This window comes from Gavialis gangeticus, unplaced genomic scaffold (assembly GCF_001723915.1).
Source record: "Gavialis gangeticus isolate Ggan-Ray unplaced genomic scaffold, GavGan_comp1, whole genome shotgun sequence".
Taxonomy (NCBI): Eukaryota; Metazoa; Chordata; order Crocodylia; family Gavialidae; genus Gavialis; species Gavialis gangeticus.
In genome coordinates this window covers 85,812,895-85,840,010 of record NW_017729025.1, presented here as the reverse complement: position 1 = coordinate 85,840,010, position 27,116 = coordinate 85,812,895, and the positions used below count along the sequence as shown (strand labels likewise).

Sequence of the window (27,116 nt, the reverse complement as noted above, 5' to 3'; positions counted from 1 at the left end):
GGGGGGGGGGGGGGAGACACGGACAACAAAAAAATAACCAACCAAAAAAACCCTCTCCCTCAGATTTTAACTGCTGTTTGCTGTAGTAATGTTAGGACTGCAGATGAGCAAAGCAGCAAAAAACTATTTCGCATTGGCTATGACCCTGAACAAGTCAGAATGATCAAAAAAATCTTTTTTCAAGAAGCAAACTTGGGAATCCAAATCTGGTCCAACTGAAGAACTCCATTTCACAACTTCTCCTATCATAAAACTTAAATGACTTGCAGAATCAAGGAGATGCCCATGTCAAACAGGATGGACTTAAGTTATTTACTACTCTCAGATCACAGAGTAAGTTATGATGTTCAGAAACTGTCTAACTGTATAAAAAAAACAAGCCCTTAATAGAACCAAGTATCTTCAACAGAAACAGTGGAAAGATACTTAAATAAAAAACACAGCAACTGTAACTACCTTCAAATTAAGATGCAGTCCTACTACAAATCTGATCCCTTTTTGTACTCAGATTCACTGTAAGACACATCCATTAATTCCTATTCATACAAGCAGAAACTCACTTCTGCATGGGGGTGCACATATATGCGCGCATGTGCATGTATTAGATAAAGGGATAATTAACATTTTAGTTCTTCAGTGGGATGGCATAGGGTTCAGAAGGGTAGAGTCTCTCTCAGATCATTCAAGAGTCCAGGAACCATTTTCCTTGATTTGTGGGGCCGACAGAAAAAAGTAGCTTCTTCTCCAAACTTACTGTGGTCGTTGAAGGAACTTGAGAGGGAGCAAGTCTGTGGTTAACAAATAACAACCTTTAAAAATGCTACTATAGTTACTGAAGAAAACCAATATGCTCAAGATCTGCAGTGACACAGTAAAGCTCTGGCATTTACAGCCCAGGTTGAGGCAGCTGGATCAGGGTTAACAGGCTGCTATGACTAACCCATTCCCTAGCATATATTCTTGTTTATAAAACAAACATCAATATTACAACACAAAAGCAGACACAAGGCTTCTTGCATGCATACAGCATGCACATGCAAGTGTACATCCAATTAGAACATCACCTTAGACAGCTGGTTAAGAGTACAGGGTGCCCTTGTCTTAAAATCCACTTTCACCAGTTAATCGAATCCAGCTTCTGGTACTTAGTCTTCATTTTTAGAAAGCAAGTGAAGGTGTTAGGAGAGAATGAGAAAAGAGACAGTAAAGACCAAACAAGCAAACAGTGGTTAGTGACACAGATTTTTCAGAGTACAGCTAAGGTCCCATGTTGAAAGGGAACAAAAACAAAAACAAAAAAAGTTATTTATAAAGCAGTTTTAATTCAAGTGAGGGAAGGAGAAAAAGAGAAGTTATTTCCAGTGATGCATATCTGTGTAAAAATATATCACTCAGTGGAACTTGGGATGAAAAGCCTGTACCAAGTAGATTTGAAGAGCTGATAGCTTTTTATCTTCCTGTGTTTAATCCATTTCTCACCACACATACCAAAAGCTAAGGCACTTCATTAAGTCAGTCATCTTACAGAATTAATATACTTGGAACTGCTACAAAAATGCCTTAAACACAGCATGAGATAGTATTTAACAGAGGATGTCAGTGAAAAGATGCCAGCTCATTGCCTATGACTGCAATGTGTGTGAAACCTAGAAATCTGCCGAGAAGGAAGATAACCAAGTGAAATCATATTTTGAGACAACAACTTTGACCTAAACTACAGGCCAGAGCTATTGATTTCAGATTTACATAATAAGGTGAACTTTCAGAACTGGAAATAGTTTTCCATCTTAATCTAGAATGGTCACAACAGCCTGTGCTCATTCAGATCGTAATGCTATCTTGAGGTATTTTAACTTAGAGTTAATCCACCCAATTCACAATTCAGAAACTTTCATATCAGGCTTCTTTTGGCTTTTATCATGAGAATGAAGATTGTATACACAAGTTCACTGGAAGAATATGCATGATAATTTTTTCTTTCCCCTACCACTACTTTCTTTGTATAGTTTCAACTCAATTACACATTTTTAAATACCAATTAACCTATCTAGAGTCAGCAATGCTCTGCTCTTCACCTCACTTTTTGCTGTAGAATGTTTAAGCAAATGACAGAAGTGCCATTTAGCCAATTTCAGAAAAAGTCTTTTATTACCTGACACTTTCTAATAGGTTGGTAGCAACACTGATGAACAAATGAAGTACTACAAATTAAACTGGAGAAAGATTAAAACCAATAGACCAAAGCCTATTCCTCTTTTCCTTTCTTCACTCCCACTGCAGTGTATAACATGCAATTTCTATTACATGCTAGACTTTTATTCCACCCCCACTTAGGAAGATGGGGAGGGGGGGCTTCAGTGCCTGCAGTGGAGAAATATTTTGGAGAGGGAATGGTTTTTAAATGCCACCTTCCAATGCAAAGTTACTAGCAACAGGGAGGGAAAATAAAAAAAATTTTATATGGTCTTGGGTCTTAAATGTTTATAGTGCTTTAATGCTTAAAGCAGATTAGCATTCCGTTGTGCAAGATGCTATACAAATACATTAATGCCCATCATCCAAAAGTCAAGATAACAAATGGCTACTACAGGCATGTTTTAGCTACTAGTATGCTAAGAGTACTTTTTCAGCAAGCTATTCATAAGTATCAGATGCCTCTAGGGAATTATAACTACTAGCGTTGACTTTCCCCAATAGGGTATTTTTTGTAGGATCCTAGAACTTGCACCCAAATATGAACCAACTGACCTTTTACAAGGACAGATACAAAGACCACAACACTTATTGAGTTCTGTCAAAGTCTTCTCAGCTTCTCTCATGTCCTTGTTTATCTGGTCCATGCCTTCTTCTATACGATTTAGCTTTTCTAAAAGAAAAGAGACAAAGTTTGAGGAGATTAGACACTGGAGAAATCTAACTGCTAGATATATTTGCACACTAACACTTCCCCCCGCAAAAAATGCACTTCTCTGAAAGGTTAAGTGCTAGTGGCATGTCACAACAGATGCTGCTTGCAGGTTTCTAGAATTCCTTGCTTAAAGGTCTTCCCCCCTCATGGCATAGTATTTTTGTCATTGTGTTTACTTTAAGAGTTGCATGAAATTCCTGTTCTCAGAAAGGATACATCACACCACCATTATTTGGCTGGACAACCTGCTGTTGTCCCTGGCTAACTTTAAACCAAAAGCAAAAACACAGGAATATCCTACTTGCCTTTCTATATTAATTAGAATTAAGGAAGCCAAAAGCTGATAGATGTGAACACCATACAAACATTAGTACCAATTTTTGCAAGCCATGCAAGACTCCATATTCACAATTCCACTTTGTATCCAAGAACTCACCTCCTTGTTCATCCAGCATGGTGATAGTCTTGACTCCTACATCCTGGGACTGTAAAGAGAATCTATTTTAAAGTACAAAGTAAAAAACACTCTAGTGCCAGTGAAAAAAATGCAATCCATCTTTGAACTACAGCAGAACACTGGATTATAGAAGCTGATACTGAAGAATTACATCACCTCCATGAGAGATGCACACTTGACAAATAATCACCTCTAAATCTGTGCATTTTTGCAGTGACAACGCTGTAATTTTGGTGGAAATGGCATTGCTATTACCAGCCCTCTTCAAATATTTGTGCAGCGTTTTAGAAGTCTTGAGCTGAAAGCAGTGATGCACTGATAAAGAATTTTTTGGACGATACCAATGGCTGATTATTAACCAGACATAATGATCAATTCCAATCTGATAGCCGATATGCAGTCCAGCAGCTTGGAGAGCAGCATCCGACTGGTAAGCCTGTAGGCGAGGAACAGCATGGTGGGGGCAGATCAAGGCCTTGATGGTGTTGGAGGGAGTGGGCAGGGCAGGGAAGTGGGGGGGCACTCCTGCCATTGTGCACCCCCACAGGCAGCATGGGGGCCCCATGGATTTGTGCACAGGGTGAGGGTGGGCTACCCACTGTGGACTCAGGCCCAGGGGCTGTACCAGCTCCTTCCTAGTGGGGGTGGGGGCTGGGAGGGGGGCTATGGTGAATTCTGGGGTGGATGTAGCCCACCCCATAACCCCTCCTCCTGGCACTGTCCTGGCCCAGCCCTCCCCAAACCACGAAGAAGTTGGTGTAGTCCCAAGCCCACAGTCTGTCCTCACTCTGTGCACAAATCTGAGCTCTCCCCCACCATGTCTCCTCCGCAGGGTGTATGCAGCAGCAGGGAGCCACCCCCCTTCCCTCCATCTCCGGATGAGCCACCACAACTATCCTGTGCCCTGCCCTGGCTGTGCAGCCCCAGCCCCACTCCCTCCCTTACCATGGGGAACTTGATCTGCCCTCCCTCACCTCTTCTCTTAGACACACCGATTCACTCTTTTTAAAAGTGTGAAACATGGATACACTGTGTTTAGAAAGTTGGTTTTAGCCTATTCTACCCCCATAACCTTCACTTTCCACCACTGCTTAACATTTGAGGCCTTCACCAAGACCAGAAAAAGAAAAATTAAATTTTGCTGCAAGAGAACTGCCCAATCTAAGTTCAGTCTCTGGACTCTGCATCAGCTGTTTGAAGGATCAGTCATCCTCTTTTCAGTTTTACAGCCAGATAACTCAAGAACAGTCCTGGCACTGGAGAAATCAGTGTCTGAAGGGATCAGTGTCTAAAAGTGGGCATTAAGGCCACATAATTATAAGTAACCATAGCTTAGCATGGGCTTATTAGGCTAAAACATGCTATGACAGTGAAGATTTGGGTTTCTGATAATTGCTTAAAAAGGCATTTTTTAAAGGAACTTTGAACTACAAGTGCAGAAGAAGCCTGGTATCAGTACCAGATTCTAGTACTCAACATCTTCTTCTGATTTATGTTAGTGTAACTGGTGCCAGCCTTTCTTTCTCCTTTCCTGCGAAGTCTGGCAGCAAGAGGCTGCCAACATAGGTCCCCATTTTGTATCGTCTCCTGAACCTCAGCTCAGGTCCTCATAGTGAAGAGTCATCTTTAAAGCTCCTCTCAACCACAAGGGCAAGAAAAAGCTTCAAGTCTTTATTGTTTTAGGTCTCCCCATCATCTCAGAATGGAAAGAAAAACTTACTATGAATCCAAAATTTTGCACCCAAGATACCCGTTTTTCCAGTCTGCTTTGAACAAGTGACTGAGTATTCTGTCATTGTCACCCTGCCTAGTCAGTTCTATGCCTGCCAGTACAGAGGAAAAAAAGCTTTTTTTTTTTTTAAATATTAAAAAACAAAAACAAAAAAAAAGATACACAAAACAAAACCCAGACAACCCAAAAGTATGGGAAAAGCTATGCCTAGAACTAACTACTCAACTGTTCTTGCAATCTACTCTTTCCTCTTAAAAAAAAAAATCTGTCCACAAAGCAGCAAACTACTTCAGTGCAGTTAGAAACAAAAGGAACGGTATGCATCAACTACAATGATCATTCACATGAGATCCACCCAGCCAAAACAGGGAGCTGCCTATACCTTACAATCCACAATATTCTAGAGAGCAAACTACTTTGCAGAACAGGAAGTCTGCTACTGGGGAAGTTAATCTCTTCAGCCTCTTAGTCATACAAGAAACCTATGCTGAGAAATAGATGGTATATAGAGCTTTCTCTTCTCCATATCCAAGTTGTTACATATCTACTAATGAAGTCTCTCTCAAACTACTGTTACTTTGTATGGATTCGATGAGGAGGAAGAAACAAGCTCATAAACTTCAAATGTTTCATGTGGCCCATAAGCTTGTTTTTGCATAAAATTACCCAAATGATGCTTTAAGCTTTTGGGCACAAACATTTTCTCCAAATACACCATTAATCCAAGGAAAACCTCATTTTTCTAGAGTAAATTTGAGAATTTTCTTACCTCAACAGCCAAGCCAAGAATCCTTCTTGTGCTTTCCAAAGACTAGAAAGAAAGAAAATTTCATTTGGTCAAGCTCATGTTGTAAGACGATTAACAAATTATTCAAACGTTAAAACAGTTCACTACAACTTAATAGTCAAGTGCACCAACTTTCAATAACTTCGCCAACGTGAGAAGCAACTTTAAGAAAACCTGTCAGGATTATAATGATTTCAAATTCTTTTCCATGAGTCAAGCTCATTTCTTAGTACTTGCTAAGGTCAGAGACAGCATTGATTACTGTCACATTCTGCAATAATAGAGCTGCATTTTGGGGCAAGTCGATGAAGATTACACTACAGCTAAACCAAGATTTTCAAAAACAAATGCTTTCAAAATCCAGGCTTTTAAAATTTTATCTTTAGGAACCAGCTTAATTTACCAGCATGAGTGCTGAGCCATTTTTCACCCTTGTGACAGCTGTTGGGGGCTTTGCTCTTTTATTTCTTTAAAGTCAGGCAGATTCCTAGAGGCAACTTAGGAGCCCAGCTTCAGGCACCTGTTTAAGAAATATTTTGGTCATAGCAGCTAAAATTTCCAAACCAGGTAAGATGCGAGTTTAGGATATTTGATTTTGCCCTGCCCGCTCTTTTTGAAACTCCTCTTACTGATCTAGAGATTACAAATCATTACTAAAAGAGTCTTGGTAAGTCATTTACCTCATCAGTGACCTGGTTGGCCCTCATCTGAATTTCCTCTGGAGACATTTCTGCCATGGTGATGAGATGTTATGTTATAGCCAGCTGATCAAGAATTAAGAAGGGCTGTTTTCTCTCTGTAAGAAAACAAAAAAAACATTTACCTATAAGAAAGCAACTGTATGTAGATGATATGGATTCATCACAACAGGCTGCTTCCACAGACTTTTCAGCTGACAACAAGACTGAAAAGTACCTCTTTGACCTCCGTGTTTGCAGTACATGTGAAAGACCTAAAGTTTCCTTACTTCCTTTTGCACAGTACAGCATTTGTTTACACTAGGAGGGACTGAACAGAAGGTATTTCTTTTTCCAGTGCTGGAGCACATAAATAGAGTGACAAGTCAGGACACAGGGCTGCCATCCACCCCCATTATGTTCCTCTTTGCTACAACTAGCCACTATTAAAATTGTAATATTGTTAGATTTCCACTGCCACTGGATTTCAGCCCTACAAGGAAGGAATGTATTAAAAACTGGATGTTTTCTTAAGTAGTTACCCCTACATGATATCCAGCTTCCCCAACTAATGCTGAACAACAGGTTGTGCAAATCGTTTCCCCTAGGGTCAACTAAATTTTATTGTTACAGGTTCTTCTCTACAAACTAAGCCACCAAGATAACATCAAGTCTTTAAAAGCTTTGCCTATAAAGGCTTTCTACAGTTTTCTTCATCAGTTTAATCCAAGATATGCTATACTTGGAGAACACTCCATCTGCAGTGGTTCTAGTAGTATCCTTAAAAACAAACCCAAAAAACAACCAACAAACCACCAAACCGACCCATCCTTCTTTTGAAAGAGCCAAGTAGTATAAACTGCTTTGTTCCTACTCTGAGTTGTTTTTCAGATTGGAAAAGTTTCAGCAATGGTAAAAACAAGAAGAGTAACGCCACAGTATTTTTCTGTTGCAACACTTTAGCTGAAGGAAGAGAATTACAGAAGAACAACCTTAACTCCAAGTTAGGGTCCCAATTAAACCAACTTTTCATTCCGACTTGGGGGTATTGACTTTTGTGATAACCAGATTTCATTTGGATTCCACTACAGGGCAAAGGCCAACTAACTGCTGCCAAGTCTTCCCAATTTGTTGCTTGAGACCTTAATTTACTGTATTTGGTTTGTACAAACAACTGGTTTGCTTCATATGTATAAAATATGTAACTGCCAAATGATAGGGCTTTCAAATTACTGGACATATTTTTGGAACAGATTCTGGTACCTCTTTCCCCACAGAAGGAGATGACAACTCTTAAATCAAAAAACACTAATTTTCTCCCCTAGGTAAATGAAAAGGTACTTAGCATGCTACCAAACATCATTTCTACCACCCAAAGTAGTCTTTTATTATGAGAAAGTAATGGAATGGGTGAAAGAGTGGGCACAACCTTTGCAATTCTAGCTATCAGGCATGCATAATATAAAAAGCCGCTTAATGAGGAAAGCTCAGAGTAATCCAAGGTTGATTTGGATCAAGTAAGCTTTGGCATAAGGCAGCAACTTCATCTTAATGTTCTTTGTACCTTAGCATTTCCATGTGGGGTTGGACAGTTTCAACTACTGTGGTTTTAAAACTATTGGCTTACACCAATTTAAACCATCATGGTTTCAACTGAATTTTGAACAAATGTCTTTCAAAGGTTTGCTAAAAGGCTGGTCTACTTTGGAACACAGACATTATTAAAGGTTATATAAATTATGTTTTTAAATGTGTATCCATGTCTACGTAGAATTTTTTTTTAAATTGCCAAATGACAATACAAAAGTTCCGTATAGGTATTAGGTACGACTTAAAGAAATCAAATTCTTCTTGTATCATATTCTACATGCACTGAGAAAGTCAAATACAATGTTTAGTGAAAGTGACAGCTACAGATTTATTTTAAAAAAACCCAAACCATGTTATGTTTAAAGAAAGTCCCGCCTGCAATATTCTTAAATAAATGTAACCTACAAAAAGTAAAACAGAAAAAGTTTCACTACATTTTACACTTTATTCTTCAAAACTCCAATTCAGAAGTTGGCTCTTTCACCTACTTTGGCATTAAATATTTTATAGTGTGTTAAAATTTGTTCATTTTCTGAATCCCCAACCTGGCCTTAGATTTTTCCAGTTCTAGTTTCATCCAAGATAAATTTTTCTACTCAAAACAGATGTTGTAGCACTTTCACAGATGAGTCAAATATAAGACTTCTGTTCTAAAATTATTATTATTTTTTTTTTTGGAAAAAAAAGACCACCACATTGCTAGTTTTATATTCATCCTCATAATCCAACAAAAATAATTAGGGTAAGCACTTTCGTATACCTAAAACAGCATTATCAGGGGCAAGTTACAATCAATCAATTTCTTACAACATCTGCTGTAAAGCAGCATTGTTTTGCACTGAACACCCACCACAGTGTATTGAGGATGAAGTGAGGCTAGCAAGGTGCTAGGGTCAGGCAAAAAAAGTCGCTAAATATAGGATTTGATCAGCTTCACATATGGCAATGATTCTCAACCAGGGTGCCCTGAGATCCTTTCAAGAATGCCCCAGGGTGCCACAGTGTTGAGGTGTGAAAACATGATTCACCACAGATTTCATATAGGAATCCATAGCATTAAGAACACTGATCTGTTGTGTGGTCTCTCTGAGTTCCCAGCCTCAAGTCTAATGAGACCAAGAACCACTGGTAGATATTTGTTATATACAAGTAGTCACACACTACATCCCTAGTTGTGGCATGCTTAATCTGGAGCGAGTTGAAAGCAATTGCTCTTAGCTTTAGTTGCCAGCATAGCTGGTTTGCCTCTTTGTACAGCTGTCTTGCTGATAATTTTGACAACATTGTTCTGAAAGTTGAACTTAAGTTTTTCATGTAAAACTGGTCTAAAAAAAATTTAAGAGGCATGTCACTTGGCTGTCCTCATCTTGTTTTCCCTGGCAGTTGGGATGCTTTACAGTTGTCCAGGTGGACAGAAGACAAGGTCAATTTACATCTCAAACCAAGGATTGATAACCTTTTGCTACCCAGGGTCATTGCTTGCAACCCTGGGGGTGCCTCCCCTGCTTCAGAGAATTAACTGAATATGGCAGGCAATAAGATCTTGGAGATTCCTCCTTGGTAGCATGCTCCAGCTAAGGTGTCAAATTCCCTGAGCTGCTATGGGCATGATCCAGCCTATAGGCCATACACAGCCATTACAGACCAACTAAAATCAGAGATGCCTAAGCTCTTGTAAACAGCATTTGACTAGGCCATTGCACAGAGACTACAGGAAAGAGAGCCTCATGTTTTTGTAAGTATTCCTCAAGTTGTACAACTTTACTAACAGTAGATTTCAGAATTAGATACACTATTTTCCCAACAGTTCATGAAGTGAGGCACAACAGCTTGAAGAGTCATGATCTTTTGTTTCTTGGCTCTTGTAGAACTCTTCACACTTTGCCCCCTACCCACATGGTCACAGAGAAAAACTCTTCTCAAAGTGCACTTTAAATTTTCTTCTTTGTTAGCTTCTAGAGCAAGGCATTTTTAGGTGTTATGATTACTCCCAGTTTCCCTGGTGACTGGGTTGGGAAATCTATCCTATTGATACACAAAAGGACTATACCAGGATCATTAGGAATAACTGACCAGCCATCATGAATCACTTTTTTGTTCCTGCTGTGCTCCATGTTCAACTTCACTCACCTTTAAAACAACAGATTGTGGGCTAGTGTGGGCTAGCCTCTTTCTAGAAGGGGGCTCACACTCAAGCCTTAAAAAAAAGAAATTTAACTAAAAGAGTCTAAACAGAATTAATAGCAATCTTGAATGGCATATTACAGGCATACCTCAGAGATATCGCGGGTTTGGTTCCAGACCACCGCAATAAAGCGAATATCACAATAAAGCGAGTCACATGAATTTTTTGGTTTCCCAGTGCATATAAAAGTTATGTTTACACTATACTGTAGTCTACTAAGTGTGCAATAGCATTATGTCTAAAAAACAATGTACATACCTTAATTAAAAAAAATACTTTATTGCTAAAAAATGATAACCATCATCTGAGCCTTCAGCGAGTCATAATCTTTTTGCTGGTGGAGGGTCTTGCCTCAATTTGTAAAAAAACACAATATCTGTGAAGCGCAATAAAACGAGGTATGCCTGTACATGAGTAAAATGTAGGTCTAGCTCGTCTTTCCCTCTCTTCACTAAGTTTAACCATACGCTTTGCAATTTTCAGTTGAGAAAGTCCTACCAGATCTGAAGGAATACTTGGCATGTGATACCCATTATGGTAATGAAAAGAAACAATCTTCAGATCTGTGATAAGATACGATTCCTTATTTCTGATTCTGAAGTAATTTGCATTTGTCATTCATTCAGAATCAAGGAAGTCTTCATCCTGGTTACTCCTACCCTTGCATGTTTCCCAGTGACATCTCATTCAAATGGCTTCCCATTTCCCCTCACTTTGTTTGTGTCCCAAAAATTCTCTTTGCTGTTCAAAGAACTGCCAGATTAGGTCTCTCTTTTTTCTGAACTGTAGATATGCAAATATAACATTATCTGCTATGAACTTTTGTCATACTTTAAAGCCCTGCTAAGTGCCCATGACAACTTATTTTGTTCAGGAATGTGTCAGTGGAAAGAAGAGAGGGAAACTGTAGGGTAAAACTATTTATAGAATATTGAAAAATTACAAATTTAACCCAAAGTGGTGTGAATAATTAAATATTCAGCTTACTTTTTCCTTGAATACAAGCACCAAACATATTTTTAAATTTAAGTTCTTCTTCAGAAGTTTCAGCTACACTAACAGCATGAGTTCTGATAGCTGTTTTTAATTATACAAAGCATGAAAATTCAACTTGCAGTTTGAGACCTTTGTGGAATAGTCAAGAATTTTAGAGACTTTTTTTTTGTAACATTTTAAATTTTAATTAATTTTGTAACATTTTCTTACTGAAAGTCAGTTTAGCTGGTTTAAAACAGTTTTAAGCATTGTCAAAGTAAAGAAGTGTTTTTTTGGAGGTTTCCCCACCCCGGACAGCACTGAGCCAATGCCCCTTTAAATGTTATGTAATGGATTGCTGACGTTTCTTAAACTTGAGTTTTGACTAAGAGTTGACACAACTTAATTGCAAGATCTGGTCTGCCCATCAACCAAATTAATCCCTGGCCCTAAAGAGACAGCCTTCCATTTGCAATGCTAAAACTTGCTTTAAAACAAAAAACACAAAACAAAAGCCTAGTTATTCCCTCCTTCCTGTGAAGAGGGAGGTTCCGATTTAGCCTGCCAATACCGATTTAGCCTGCCAATACCGGATGAAAAAAAAAGAGCAGTATTTAGTACTAGACAATGGTTTCAAAGTAACAGCTGTTAGGCAAACTTCATTTCCTGCTTTGGCCATAGCTATTTTGTGAACAAAGTGGTTTCTCAACAGAGCTCAGCTTCCTCAACCTCTGCCTACTTATCGAGTAACTCAGAACTACAGTAATAGCTTACAGTTCCCATAGTTTCCAGTTGTTTTGGAATAGATGCGTTTGTGGAGAAACTAACGTAGCAAACTTGACACCAAGGAAATCCAATCTTTAAGAGAAAGGAAGTGATATAGTGGACATACCTACACAGCAGAGACCCCCAGCAAGGACATTCCCCTCCCAGCACTCGTAATATATTTTCAAGTTGGAAATATGCTTGGTAGATACTCCAGGGAGTTGAGTGGCTATATACTTGAACAGCTACTAGGGATAACCCAAGGTGGCTTCGCCACATTTCTGCATTTGAAGCAGGGCAGGCTACTACCGTGGTACAGACCCAGAGCACACTGAAAACACTATGCATCTTCTGCAAAGTAAGCATTAACAAGGGAATCATCCATTCCACCTTTACTCAAGTACTCGCCAAGATTCCTTTGAACCTGAAGTGTACATACTTTACACTGAATGACACATCTAGCAACTATCCACAAGAGATCATTACAAAGAGACAGTAAAGTGTTTTCAGAAAGAGAGTGGGGACGGAGAAGGAAAAGAACAGGTAGGTTGGACATCCTGTGAAGCTACGTGGCCCACATGACCCACCTCCGCAGGCAAAGGGAAGATGCAGCTCACAGGCTGTTTGTCTGACACCCCTGCCATATAGTGATGTCCTCACCTTGCAACTCCAATGAACAAATAGTCCTACAAAGTACGCTATTTCCAATTAGAGATATGGTAGTTTATTTAGTTTCAACCCATAAGTTACAGAACACAAAACACCTCAGATTTGTTTTCAACATAGAAAAAAATCATTTGATAAGTGATCCAATCTAGGTTTTAGCAGGCAAAGCATAGATGATGTTTTTACTGAACTAAGTATAAGATGGCAAAATTTGGCTTTTAGAGTTTTAAGCTATTTAACATTGGCTCTTAGTGTTAACAGCTTTCATCTGAAGGTCAGTTGCTCTTTTAATATCTACTGAAGCCCAGAAGAAATATACATGGGGAAGTAAGTTTGTACCTCATATCTGACAAAATAAGGAACCCCACTGGGATAGGAGTGTGAAAAGGTGGCTAGTAGGTAACAAAATGGACTTTGCACCTATGATGTTAGGCTCCTGGACTGGAAAAAGTCACACAACTAGTTGTTCAATTATTAAATGTTATTTAAGTGCCTACATCTTAGAAAAAATTTCTATACCAGTATATACTGCTTGGTTAACCAAGCAGCTACCTACTTTTGCAATGCTGATGCACAACATCCATTTTCAGCACCTTCTATGTTACAGTTCAAGCCCTCTCAAAAATGGAAGGAGTCCCTGTTCCCCTGAGCACTCCCAGGAGTGACAAGAAATAATGGTCACAAGCTGGCAGAGGGTAGATTCAGGTTGGATATCAGGAGGCGCTACTTCACTGTCAGGGTAGCTAAGATCTGGAACCAACTTCCAAGAGAAGTGGTGCTGGCTCCTACTCCGGGGGTCTTTAAGAGGAGGCTAGATGAACACCTTGCCTGGGTCATTTGACCCCAGTACTCTTTCCTGCCATGGAAGAGGGTCGGACTTGATGATCTGCTCAGGTCCCTTCCGACCCTACCAACTGTTCCAATATAGTCAATTTTCTTTATATCAGTGCCAAGCCAATTTCAGACTGATGTATTGTTGCACCTCTAGTCATAAGTATTTATTTTGCACAAAAAGTTTGAAGACTTCACAAAGAACAAGTCCATGATGGACTTTAGTAAGTGGCAACAACTGCTGAAAGAGAAAATTCTCGTCTTGGCTTAAGAACAGAATATGAACAAAAATTGAAATATGCTTTTAACCTGTTCAGTATTTTCAATACAAATTTCCCCTCACATTTTCCAGGAGCACACGTACAGCATAACGGTGTGTCCCAAGAGACAAAGTAATGGGAAATACTTACTGGCAGCTTGAGACGCAGCACGCAAGGGGCAGAATGAAGAGCCCGTGTGGCTCATCAGCCGGCTTTTTATTCAATTACGGCCGGCCAAGGACATCAGAGTCAGACACTGGCCAGAGGAGATAAAAATGGCGGCCGATGCTGCGGACAGGGGCGGACAGCACGGATGAGAAGCTGCAGCTGCCGTCAGCAGCAAAAGGGACTCTCCCCACAGGACCCACAGAGCCTGGCAAGCCGGGGTGGACGCTGACAGCACAAGATAGAGCACCCCAACAGAAGCCTGCACTGGACAACGAGGGAGTGGCAGGCACACCGGCTGGAGGCCTGGCTGGAGCGGCACCAGGAGGCAGAGCTGACCACAGGTGGGGGTGCCAGGACAACGAGGCGCGGAGGAAGCTGCACTGGGGTAGAAGACCTCAGGAGAGCCCTGAAGGGGTTTACAGTCAGGGCGGGCATTGCCAAGAGTCCCAGATGGAGTGAAGGGCAGACGAGAGTAATACTGGAGGTGATGGGGCAGGAGTGGACCAAAACCCCAGTGAGAGTCCTGGGAAGGATAGTAAGAGGGCAGGGAGTGGCTTGTTATTCAGTATTTTTGGTGCTGTGTTTATTTAGGTACTCCCAGACAAAGGGGCATAGGGGAAGGGAGTGTATACCCTGTGGAAGCGAGGCTGAAGAGAAGCCTTGGAAGGTTTACCATTTTCTTGTGCGTTTTCCCCTGAAGAAAGGGGTGTAGGCAAGGAGGGCTGACAGGCAGGCCCCTACGGGTGAACATGGCTACAGGCCGTGGGCACCTAGAGGCAAAGGCGGAGGGCGTTACCCCACAGAGGGGACGAGGCCAATGGATGGGTGATGCACCGAAGGAGGTGTGAGGCCAGGGTGTAGGGGTGGCAGAGTCCCGTGAACGACCGCCGGGCGAACCATGGGCCACCAACTACACTTGACGACCAACCCCGCCTACTGAAGGAACAACAAGTCATGGCAGGCGAGAATGGGGTTGGCGACCCAAGGGGAAGACATCGACTTGGGCAACGACACGAGTCCGTAAGGTGCTCGACGTCCAACACCAAAGCAAAGGCTGCCCAAGAGCAGCTATTCAGAGCCCAGCAGTCACACGGTGCATAACTCAAATTTGCATAAAGGGAACCCACTTTACAACATAACAAATAGGGATACTTTTCAAGACCTTGACTGTATTGACTCCCAGACCCATGTCTACCACTTTTACAAAACAATTTTGGTACTCACAACAGCAGACAGTACACACAACCACAGGGCACTGTCAAAATGGGGATGGCAACTACAGAAACATGTTGCAGGAGACTATATTTTGGTGCACGTCACTCCCACAATGCAACGCACAAAGCAGCTGACTGCAGGCATCCACCACACCAATCACATAAGAGTGAATTCACCTTGCATATAGTGACTTATTGGTAAAAAAAAGGGGTCATCACGCAAGAGCAAATCTCACATACAAAACCCGCATAAAGCGAGAGGAAACCTGCACCTGTCTTCAAAGGCAGCAAAACGTCCATCTGCTACAAGGTTAGAGAAAACAAGTTACTATGCAACCAAACAGGACTTTGTTCAAGGTTAAACTGTCTATGTCAAGTAAAAACTAAAGTACAGTCAGAAGTTACATAAAGTGTGTATGGTTTGGTATATACATACACTTTTAGCTCTTTCATAGAAAGAGGGCTCTTCTCTTACCAGGTTTCCTAATCAATCACTTTTCCACAGATGAGAAAATAATATGAAACCTGAAAAGCCTAGTGGGTATAACTTCCCCTCACTCCTTAGATGGGGAAAACTATTTACAAAAAAGTTCCAGCAGGAGTTTTAATAAGCACTTCTGCTTCATTCCTGAAAAAAGTAAATCTAAACAGTTAAGCAGAATTAATAAGAATTCATGAATTCTTATTATAGTTTATTATCTGTTTTTTGCAGCTTTATTGTAAACTGCCTTCAGCCTTGTTTGAGGAATGGCATTTAAAAAAAAAAAAAAAAACAAGAACCAATCAAATGTATAGCAACTTGCATCCACATAGCCTCCTAAATTAATTCTCCTGTGCCAAAATGACATCTTATGTCATGACCTCTATCCCTCAGAGCCTGAAAGAACCCGAGTAAAACAGCCTCCAAGGTATCGATGATATACTGTACTAACCCAAACATTTTAGCAGTTACATTTCACTGAAGTAGCAAGACAGCAGTAATTAAATTTCTTTAAGCAGCATTCCATATTTAGAATGGTATATTAGATTCTGCGCTTAATAAGACATTTTATTCTGTTCCTAGAACCCTTCATTGTGTGTATGCTTCAGCATGAGAACTCCAGTTTCCAGGCAGGCAAATTCTGAAGCCTCACATTTAAGCCAACTCTCAAATCTCTGGTTCTAAAAGAATCTGAACAAGAACTAAGCTGATTTTTCCATGAGTTTTAAAGCCAAATCTAGCTGGCAATTTTTCGGCATCCTTTCCTAAAGGGAGTGTATAACACTACATTTAACTTCCCATAAGCCTTTATTCTATGAACAGCTGTATTAGCATGGCTACAAAAGCATGACTATGCAGACAAAGAAAAAAAAGTTAGGAATATTTTAGTGTCATTTCACCCAGTGTGGACAGCTAAGAGGCTACTTTATTTCATTTGCTGGTTTTTACATGCTAGCACAGGAATGTTTAAAGGAATTCAGTGAAAATTAAAGTTGTGAGAACATTTCTGGATATTAGATGCAAGTCCTCCTTTTGGGGCTCTCAAAACTCAAAGATCAAAAGCCACCTGAAAAGTTATTTCCTTTAGTTCTCTATATTTTTTCTGGCCACATCTAAAATTGCCACTGTATTTAACATTAGGGAGTATATAGGTTGTATGCCAAACCCTGGAATAATCAGTAATGCAGCTTGTTCAAAATCTTTCAAAAAGATTTACACTGATCTCATGGATGTAACTGATCAAGTTCAGAAGTGTAACAAGGGAGTTGCTCTTCAAATATTGATTAAAACCAAAAAGCTACTTTTAAAAGGTAAATCCAGCATGACAAGAATATTTAACATGACCAATACCAATAGCAGCTTATAGATACAAGTCTTCTACAGAACAAACTTTGGTGTCAGCTTGTGATGGAGATTTCTTCCAGCCCATGCTCAGATATCAGAACATCCATCCTTGCAGCATTTCAGAGTCCCCCAGATGGGCATTTCCCTGCTAAACTCCCACCTTCAGCAACTGACAATGACATTTTGCTTAGCCAGATGTCAATTATTCATTATGCAATTGGGGGTAGTATTTTGTTATATTTCCTGCTTGTTTTCAGTCCCTAGGCACACAATTTTTAGTCAATACAAAAAAGCTAACCTCCTGTAACTTCCACAACTGTAGTTTTCCTAGTTCACTTAGTCCCTGATCTGTCTTTCTGGGGATTTGCTATTTTAGAATTAGGCTCAGAAAATTCTCAGTTGATTTTCCAAAACTGCATTTGACAAATCTCACTTGAGCTGCTATCTTAAATAACTCTGACCTACAAGTACTGAAAGACATTGAAATAGGGAGTTTACTACATATAGTCCCCCTAGGCTAGTCTTGATTCACTATAAGCATTTGAGGTGTATAACTAAGGGACTTCCACATTATGGGTAGCTGTGTTCACAATTGCACAAGATCTGCTCAATGCTAGGGTTTTAAAATACATGTACTACACTTTCTCCAACTCCTTACTCCCTGGTACTTGAAAGCTAGTTAGAGGAGCAAACTCAGAGCGCACTGTCCAAAACACAAAACAGCTTATTCTACATACTGAAATTCTGCTAATTTTCTAACCCACAGATCCTTGCAAATGCATATTCTAATCAGGCTAAGAAAGCCTATTAAGAGCGATTTTGTGCAACCGCAGTCACACATTTCAAGTTGCATCAGATTGCCCTTGCACCTTAGATTGCAACAGTTACGCATTTCCATTCCAGGACAACCCTTACAGATTCAAGCAAGACAGTTATCACATTAGTTCCCTCTAGCCACATCCCTCCTCAAAGCCATGCCTCTGATAAGAAGCCTCTTACCAACTTTCCCCTTCATCTGCTCTGCCAGTCCTCAACCAGAAATGCAGCTATCACAGGCTCTTCCTCCCCCACTGATATCACCAAAAGTAGAGAACAAGCTATATTTTTATACTTGTTCCACAATAACAGCACAACGACATAACAAAAATATTTCCTAGCAAGGAAAAGGAACAGTATTAGGACAGTTAGGCAGACATATGCCTGTATACGATTCACAGGATGTACCCAGAGATTTCAAATAGGAATCCATAGGATCAAAACCCCCCCCAAACAAACAAGCACTCTCACCTTTTTCAGTTTTTTCCAAGTTCTTTGCTCTACTATTTTTCTGTCGTCCCAAAATGAGCGAAAGCTAGCTGCCCGAGGAAGAGTGTTTGTGCCCGAAAGCTTGCAAAGAACTTTTTTTCCAACTACTTAGTTGATCTAATAAAAAGATACCACATCTACCTAAAGAACCTTGCCTGCTTGTATCCTTAGACAAACATGGCTACAACTAATAACCCCGAAAGCTAGCTGGCATTTTCCAAGAGGTGCCTTTGGCATAATGAGGTGAAGGACCACTGGCCTAGTCTCCCTCAGTTGGGAAATCTTACAGAATAATCTAGCAAGGAGACACTCCATGCTCAAGGGCTGGCTATGGGATTTTCACCTCTGGTTATAGATTTCAAATGCAAAGCCTGGCTACTAGTAATTAGTGAGTTTTGAGCTTCCAATGGCAGTTCAGCAGTCAATAGATGGGGGGGAAGACAGTTGAATTCTTAGTAAACAACAACAGAAGACGTGAATAATAAATAAAAAAGGTAAACATGAGAGAAAGTTGAAATATTTATCTGAAGAAATTCCCTTCCTGGGTTACACTTCAAACATATTGGTAAAATAGGAGAGGGTTAAAATTGCATGCACAAACATGCTGCCCCCCCCCTTTTTTTTTTTTTGCAATTCTCTGTTATTATTAATTGATGTTAAAGTAATGTTTTGCTTCACAAAGAACACTATATATCCCCCATTGTCATGGATAATCTTAAAAGTTAATATTTACTACTTCATCTCATAATTTAAAGTTTCAAATAAATTATTTGCCAGGCTTGTTCTGACCCACAAAAATAGGCAGAAGTTGCAGTCCCAGGGTATTCTGGGAGAGCTTGATAGTATTCCATGCAACTTTTGTTGCTTTATTTCTTAATTTAACAGCAAATGCTTTGGCAGACTTGATTTTTCACCTATTTTAGGTATCACAAAATAGTATTCTGTGTTTAGAAACACCAGGATCCCAATGACTGTGGGGAAAAAGGGGAAAGGGAGATGAAAAATTCTCCCTCAGCAACACTCTACTCCAAAATACTGGATTAAAACATTCTCTTTTTGGCCTCTATTGAGAAACAGAAAAATCCCATCTAACTTTACTAGATATCTAGTGATGTAGTACTTCTTGCTCCTTAATTCATCAGGAATGCTGCTGCTATTTACTTACTACAGTCTAACTGGTTACCTCATTTTTCCTCTGAGATGCCAGAAGCCCCAATGGCATTTTGAATAATCTGTTCTTAGACCATCAGACTATCATAAGGGAATGCCAACAAGCTTTGAATCTGTAAGGCATCCAACACAACAGTTCAACAAAATGCATTCACCATGTACATATTTCTAGAGACTTGGATTTATATTTGGTTTCCTTTTAGTGTAACGAAATCTGCTCAATTTAGAAAATTATAAAATTAAGGAAGTTACTTGATCAACCTTGACAAGCAAAAATTCTAAAAGGCACATAGTTTGCCACTATTAAAACTCACTACGAGAAGTTTTTACATCTTTAATGACTCATCCTCATAAATGACCTAATAAAAAGTTGGCTCATTCTTCAATTTTTTATTTTATTTTTTTTTAAACACTAAAACAGATGTTTAAGTCTTCAGGAAGAGCCTTTTTTCCTTAACTGTTCCTGTCCAAGTACTGCCTTTCCCCTCTTAACAGAAAATAAGTTTCTATTCAAGGAAAGCCATATCAGTTAATATTTGTCCAAACAAAAATCAGAATGAGCAGCTATATAAAAACTTGTCACAACCCAGAACTAGAGTTATATATAAAAAGGAAACACTTCAGGGAACTAGCTTTTTATATAAATATTCCCTACTATTAAGAGGTATTTATACTCAAGCTACAATCTTATGGTGCTTTTTGGATACTCTGTGGTACCAGATTCCTAGACAGCCCTGGCTTTGAAAGGTTATGGCAACCTGCAACTGGTCAGATGTCTCATGTACATTTCAGATAATGGCAGTTTTATGACTATTTTTTAGTTAAAAGTTTCCTGTGCACCAGCAACTACTTAGTTATTTCCCCGATTGATGTCAGATAGAAATAGAAAGGAGGTAATACCTCTTCATACAGTATTAGATGAGCCCATTGCTAAAATACTGTTTAAGTCTGGTGTCTGTACTTTCAGATGGACGCTCGAATTGAAAAAAATTAAGAAACCCGCAATAATGATTCACGGTCTGCAGAGATTTCCTTATAGCATCACATTATTAAAAAAGCCCTACACTTACTTAACCCAAAAGGGAATTAAGAAAGTGACTTGATCAGGACGCAAAAAATACCCATGTAAAAAGATTTCTGGTAGGGCACTTTTTGTCACCAAGTATTAAGATCCTATACTTCTACTGATGATCAAGTTAAAAACAACATTCAAAAGGAATAATGTACTGGCCATATCACTTAGAGCTAGAACAAACTGTCTTAAAGCTTGTAAAAAGACGTCAAGGGTTTCATACTAGTTATAATGCTAACTTTAGACACAGGTAAGAATCACAGAAGACAACGATCCTTGACTGTGAGGGACTGCCAAAGGAGCTAGAACACTCCTCTTTGAGAAGAAATTCTCAAAACAGAAATAGGCTCATTCAACCAATTGTCCTTTTAAAAGGCATCTATACATCTAGACAGAGAAAAATTTCAGGAGCCCAAAGTTGCTGTACTCTGACAACAGAAGTAAGCATGATTTCTCTCCTGATTCTGGGAAAAAGGAAGGGCTTACCAACACATTTAAAAGTGTGCATGGAATTACTGTACAGTTATTGGACCGGCTTAAATGAAACCTTCGTTTAATAACTGACGAACAATTTTTGAAAGAGTAAATAAGGTTCTTTGAGAGACTAACTCGTTGATTTCCAGCAAAATTCTGTGAAAGCACCAGGAGGTAAGGAAAAGGGGAAGGAAACAGGCAACTAAAACCAAAGTCTAAACTAGTGTCTCTCGATCTGTGGGTTGCAAGAATATACGAAAAGATCATGAACAAAAACCTTAAAAATGGATTCTCCCTTAAAGGAGAAAAATGTGGGAAACCTTGGCTTTTCCCTTGCAGAGTTCCAACCTGATGCCCATGTCTCCCACACAACATGGCCTGGTGCTTGGCCATCAATGTTTACAAATGATTTCTGGTACAAAAGAGGTTGAGAACCACTAGTCTAAACAATACCGCCTGATGGGTGTGCCTACAGGTATGACGGATAGAAGCAGCCTGTGTTATAGAGAAGGGTTCCCATTAGAAAATAAGGACAGGAAATAGAAAACCAACATGATCCAATTGTTCCAGTCACAGAAGCCACAGCGTCCCAAACTGTAAAAAAAAAAAAAAAAAAACCAAAAAATCCAAACCCCCCCAACACAAAAACCCCCACCCCAAAAAAAAAAAAAAAAACCAAAAAATCCAAACCCCCCCAACACAAAAACCCCCACCCCAAAAAAAAAAAAAAAAAACTCAGCAAGTTTTTATGGCCTCAGGTGTGCCATAACTACCCATGTGTCAGTTTCCCTTCCTGCAAAATAAAGAACACTTCCTTGAAGAAATCCTTAGTGAATCAGCAAACTGATGTCTGGATAGATCTGAAGTTAAAAATGCCAAGTATTACTACAAGTTCAATCACCTATTTGCAGTTGACAACAGAGGGCCTAGGCCTTGGTCTTTCATGACCAGTACACATGAGCAGGAGGCTCAACTCCTGCATGAACTGAAGTTAGAATAATTCTGCTTTTGTTAGAAAAACCTCAAACCTCTGCTTATATTCATACGGGTAATACGAGGTGTTAGAATCCCTTCCCCCAGGCCAGCTACTGTCCCTTATCTAAACGGACAGGACAGCTGATACAAGAACACACACAAAGAAACTACTCTGCACCGCCCCCCCAGGCTTCCCTTATCAGTTTCCTGAACACACTGCACAGAGGAGAGAACTTGAAGAATAGGCACTGGTAATGGCATCTCTTCCGGATAGCGCGTTAGTGTGCTCAGCTTCACACGTGTCCATCAGTCAAGGTTTGTTGCTAGGAAAGCCTATAACTTGGGTCAAGAGTCCTCTCCCAGTTGGCTGGTATCCAAACATTATTACACATGTTGCTAGCTAGTGTTGCTGCCTCAAAATGCACTGGTGAAGACCCTCACTCATGGTGCTCCAATTTAGAAACAAAAGAACTCCATTAAGAATGTCTTTGTGTGCCACTTGCCAGCCCCTGTTGAAGAATAGCTCAGGCCAAAGAGCTACCTCAGCAGCAGGTGGCCCTACAGCAGGCCCTCTCCCTTGGTCCTGAGGAGCCTTCCCCTAAGGAGATGCTTGGTCCTCAAGAGCAGGGTTTCTCAACCTATGAGTCACAGAAGTTAGTCACAAGAATATATGAAAGGGTCATCAACAAATTCAAAAATTGGATTGTCCTTTAAAGGAAAAAAAAGGGATGGGAAACTGTGGCTTTTCCCTTGCAGGCTAGCAGAGCTCCAGCTTGTGAGGCATGGAGGGTTTCCAGAGAGCCCTTTACACCTCCCACCATGCCCCACATCGAGCCATCCCTTGGGCAGGGCGAATCAGGATGACCACCCTGAGCCCCATGCTTTGGGGGGCTCTGCAGAGCTAGGCAGAGCAGCCACACCCCTCCCGTAGGGCCTACCTGGAGCTGGTAGCTCAGTCCCCTGCCCCGGAAGAAGCATCTGGCCACTCGCCACCCCCACCCCCAACTCCTCATCTGTTGAATTACTGCTTGCCCCAGGCACTCTGTATTTGCTTGACCCTGACACCAAATTAAGTTGGTGCAGCACTGCTGTGCCCTACCTTTGCAGGGGTCCAACAGCCCCACCGAGGCTGATTTGCCCCGGTCCCGCACACCTCTAGGACTGGCTGTGCCCACACACGGAGATGGAGTGAGAGGCACTGGCCATTAGCGTTTAAAAACAACAAAAAAGGGTGGGAACTGCTGCTCAAGAGCGTCGAGAGAAACACCAGAGATCCCAAGCCTGCTTGGGACAGTATCACGTCCCCTAGAGCCTGCTTCCGAAGGCAGCGCCAGAGAGATAACAGACCCGTGGGGACCCGGCAGCCCCTCTCTTACGGCCGCCGAGGGGGCAGGCGCGGGCGCAGCAGCGCTTCCGCCGTGGCGGAGCCACAGGAGGCCGCTCGGCTTCGCCAAAGACACGGGGTGGGGGGTGCGCCGCGGGGTCCAGCAGCCCGCATGAGCGCCGGGATAGCTCGGGCCATTCACAGCCCGCGCAAGAGCACCGCAGCAGGGACCGGCGGAACCGCAACTGACCCCCACCCAAGCCCAGAAGCTGCCGCTCGCCCGGGGCAGCGCGACCCGGCGGAGCGGGCGGGAAAACAAGTCCCGGCCCCACCGACGACGGGCACCTCTCACCTACCACTACCGCTCTCGAGACTGGGCCGCAAGTGAAAGCGCCACCGCTACAACCACTTTAACGACGCAGAGCCCGCCGCACCGAGCCGGCGAGCGCCGGAAGCGGAAACCCCGCCCACTTAGAGGAGCCGCACTCAATATGGCGGACAAGGAGGGGCACCATCCTGGGCGGGGCCTATCGAGATAGCGGCCAACCCTCTGCGCATGCGCCTTAGCTGCTCGACTTGCTACTTTGCCTGGTCTGTAACGCGCGGCTCTACACTGCATCAGGACGTTTGCTGGAAGGCTTTTGTGTGTGTCCCGAGGATCCCTGGCCCAGCTTTCCTCAGCCCTCGCCTCCCTGGCGGGCTGCGAGGAGCGCGTGACCCGGGAGACGGCCCACCAGTCGCTTTCGGGAGCGCCCCTTAGCTGTGCGCGGCTCCTGCGGCCCCTCCCTGCCGGCCCTTGAGTCCCTCCCAATGCTCCCCAGAGTAAGGCACCATTGCTCCAGTACAGCCGGCTGCCCGCAGGCGGGGATGGTCTCGTGGCATTTCACAGGCCCCGCACAAGGAGAACCTGATCGGCGCTGAACGGCGTGAGTTCCCACCCCCGAGAGGAGCTCGACGGCTCGTGCCATGAGGATGTGTCCCCGGTTACTCCTGTAGCGCCTCTTCTTTCCCTTCCTCCCCTTTCGCGCAGGCTTTGTTGCACGTGGCGCAGCTGAAGCAGCCCCGCCCGGAGCTGCCCTGGGCGCGCTGTCCCGGAGACCCGCTTACTAGCGGTGACGCCCTCTGGGCGGGACACCCCCGCCTACCGGCCGGCCCCGATCGGACGAGCTGCCTGTCGCCAGGACTACAATTCCCAGCGGGCGCTGGGGTCTCCCGGCAGGCTGAGCGTTGCCGCCGCGGCCGATTGGCTGAGCGAATGGAGGCCTCATCTCGCGCCGCGACGCGGTTCCCTTTCGGGTCGGCGCCGCCACCGCGCGGCGGGGAGACGCCGGTTAGGGGGCGGCGGCGGTTGGGCGTCTGCTCCGGCCGCGCCGGGTGATGGCGGCCTGGGTCGCCGCTCTGCCGTGGGACGAGGAGGACGCGGCCTGTGAGTCTGGCGGGGCTGGGGCCGAGGCTGTGGGCGCGGATTTCGGCTGGGCTCCATCCCGGGGAAACTGGGGGCTTTGGCTTTACGGGGCGCCTGCCCCAGCGCCCCCTGAGGAAACTTCGTACGCGGCGGTCCTCCCTGCCTGCATGCCTCGCCTCGCTTTTTCTCTGGGGCAGGGGTGGCCCCTGTGGCACAGAGGCACGGGCAGCGCGTGTGGCACGCGGGTCACTGGGGGGCCACGGGCAACACCACACCAGGTGTGCGGGAGCAGAGCTGCGAGCCAGGCAGGGAGCACAGGATGAGGAGAGCAGATCAGACACGGAGTGGAGCAGTGGGTTGGGCATAGGAGGGGATTGGAGCACTTGGGAAAGATGCAGGACTTATCTGTGGCATGCCTGCCAGAAAGTTGTCTTTCACTGGTCTAGGCCATCACAGCTACAGCTGTACTTTGTCACGCCAACATCTTAACCGAAAAAAGCACACGCCACAGAAAACAAGAATGAGACCTGCTCTGATGCAAATGTTAGTTAAATGGTAATGTTACATGTAGCAAGCACTTCCTCATGCTTTCCAGAGAAGGTGTAAACTAGGTTTGCAGATTTCAAGGTGCGGATGTGTTCTAAATAGCCTATCAAAGGAAACGAGTATAGAGGAATGATATATTATGTTGGGAAGGTGTTTCTGGGGTTATTCTTGGACCTCCCTTGCTAGTCAGGTCTATTATTTCTCCATTCATTGCTTCTTTCAAATGACCATCTAGCTACCAAGATAACCGAGTGCTCTAATGAATTATTAGAGTCCTATCCTGCAAACAGTGGAGCACTCGAGTAACTCCAGTATGTGACTACAGTTGTGTTGACATCCATAGACCTACTTGTATAGACTAAGTTTTGTATTTGTGTAAGAGCGTTTTGGGACTGGTTTCTGTATTTGCTGTCATTGTCTTGTACCGCTCTTTACTTCAAACAGTCTTGTGTTCAGTTTAACTGCCACCTGATTATTCTCTATCCACAAAACTTAACACTGCTGGGGTGTTAATTCTGCCTTGTCCCTAGCCCTAACCGTGATATGCTGCTGCTGCCCAGGCCCTCAAGCCCTTTATGTAGGGAGAAATTGGCTGCAACAGATGAGGTGGTAATTTATTCTCCATAACCTATTTGATGATTAGCCTTTGGTACTGGTAAGAAGTGTGAAAGGCAACAGCTTTAGCATCAGCTCTTCCCCTTCCATATGTACAGTATTGTTAAATCAATGGTCTGTCCTACAGCTTCCAGAATACTGTTTAACTTCATAGTTCCTATTTTGCTTATAAAGCAACATGTGTGTAGGAGGTGCCATCAACCTGTACCTTGATTTTATGCAATAATTAGAATAATAGAATAATATTTAGCATTTCTTATGTTTAACCTGTTTACAAATGTAAATTCTTCCAGCATTCCTACAGAGTAGGTAAATAGACTTAAACTGAGTCAGTTCCTGCTGGCCTTACTTTTTATTAAAAGTTTGTCTCTGCAGGATTGGGATGTGGGGGTGGGGCATATTTGACTTGATTAAGATTCCTTTAATCATTAAGTGGTTGCATGTTTCTGTAATGGATTTGCCACCAGGGGGTGATGCAGGCTTTTTTTTCTTGCTTGCCTGTTGCCTTGCTTAGGACTAGTTATTGAAAGCTATAGAAGAATATATAGACTACAAAAAAGTATGTTTTATTTAAAACACATTACAGGTGGAATGTGTATTTTTGCTAATATACAAGATCATGCTGAACTACATAACTATTTGTAGCTACAGATGATGAGATTTTTTTTCTTTATCCTTTCAAACTGGTGCTGAAAAGCCTACTACCATAGATGAGAGTCTATTTTCAGATAAAATGGAAGAGACACCAGATAGCTATCATGTGCCTCATTAGGCTACTATCATCCTTTACCTTTTTGTTCTTTTCTTGGTATGAAAAGTTACTGTGCCCCATCTATACTAGTAATTAAAATATTCTTCAGTCCAGTTAAGAGAAAATCATAGAGACTTATTTTTGAAAACATAAGAAGCTGGGACCTTTATTAAAGCAGGAAACCACTGCAGAGATAGCAGGTATGAGACAAAGTTGGCTAGCTATTGTCCTTACAAGGTGAGGAGGAAATAGTCCCTTTAGGCCCCAATTCATCAGGGTGTTTCTGAATGTACTTAACTTTTATTTGAATGCAGGACAAGGTGGTACCTTATATATTTACTCCTTCATAGAGTTTTTGTTGGCTATAAGGGAGGCGTATACCCAATGGAAGGGAGGAGCCATCATCAGGGAGGATTATACTGCGGTTGCTTGGGGATGC

At 42.2% G+C, this 27,116-nt stretch overlaps 2 protein-coding genes across 4 annotated transcripts in view; one reads left to right on the top strand and one right to left on the bottom strand.

The window, feature by feature from the left end:
• SNAP23 (synaptosome associated protein 23) overlaps positions 1–24,445 on the bottom strand; it is a 35,359-nt gene extending 10,914 nt beyond the window's left edge. Inside the window, exons 1-5 of one of the 3 annotated variants that reach the window (XM_019519083.1) lie at positions 24,360–24,445; positions 6,565–6,680; positions 5,867–5,908; positions 3,345–3,393; positions 2,749–2,866 (exon numbers count right to left, since the gene is read on the bottom strand). In XM_019519083.1, the coding sequence (XP_019374628.1) occupies positions 2,749–2,866; positions 3,345–3,393; positions 5,867–5,908; positions 6,565–6,621 (266 nt within the window). In that variant the 5' untranslated portion in view covers positions 6,622–6,680; positions 24,360–24,445. Of the gene's footprint in view, positions 1–2,748; positions 2,867–3,344; positions 3,394–5,866; positions 5,909–6,564; positions 6,681–23,712; positions 23,807–24,359 lie in introns of those variants that run through there. The other 2 variants (XM_019519082.1, XM_019519081.1) reach the window with 2 other exon arrangements.
• A 252-nt stretch (positions 24,446–24,697) lies between these two features.
• The window catches only part of ZNF106 (zinc finger protein 106), a 76,688-nt gene continuing 74,269 nt past the window's right edge, over positions 24,698–27,116 (top strand). The window contains exon 1 of the mRNA XM_019519077.1: positions 24,698–24,786. The gene's annotated coding sequence lies outside the window, so the exon portion shown is untranslated. The remainder of the gene's footprint in view (positions 24,787–27,116) is intronic.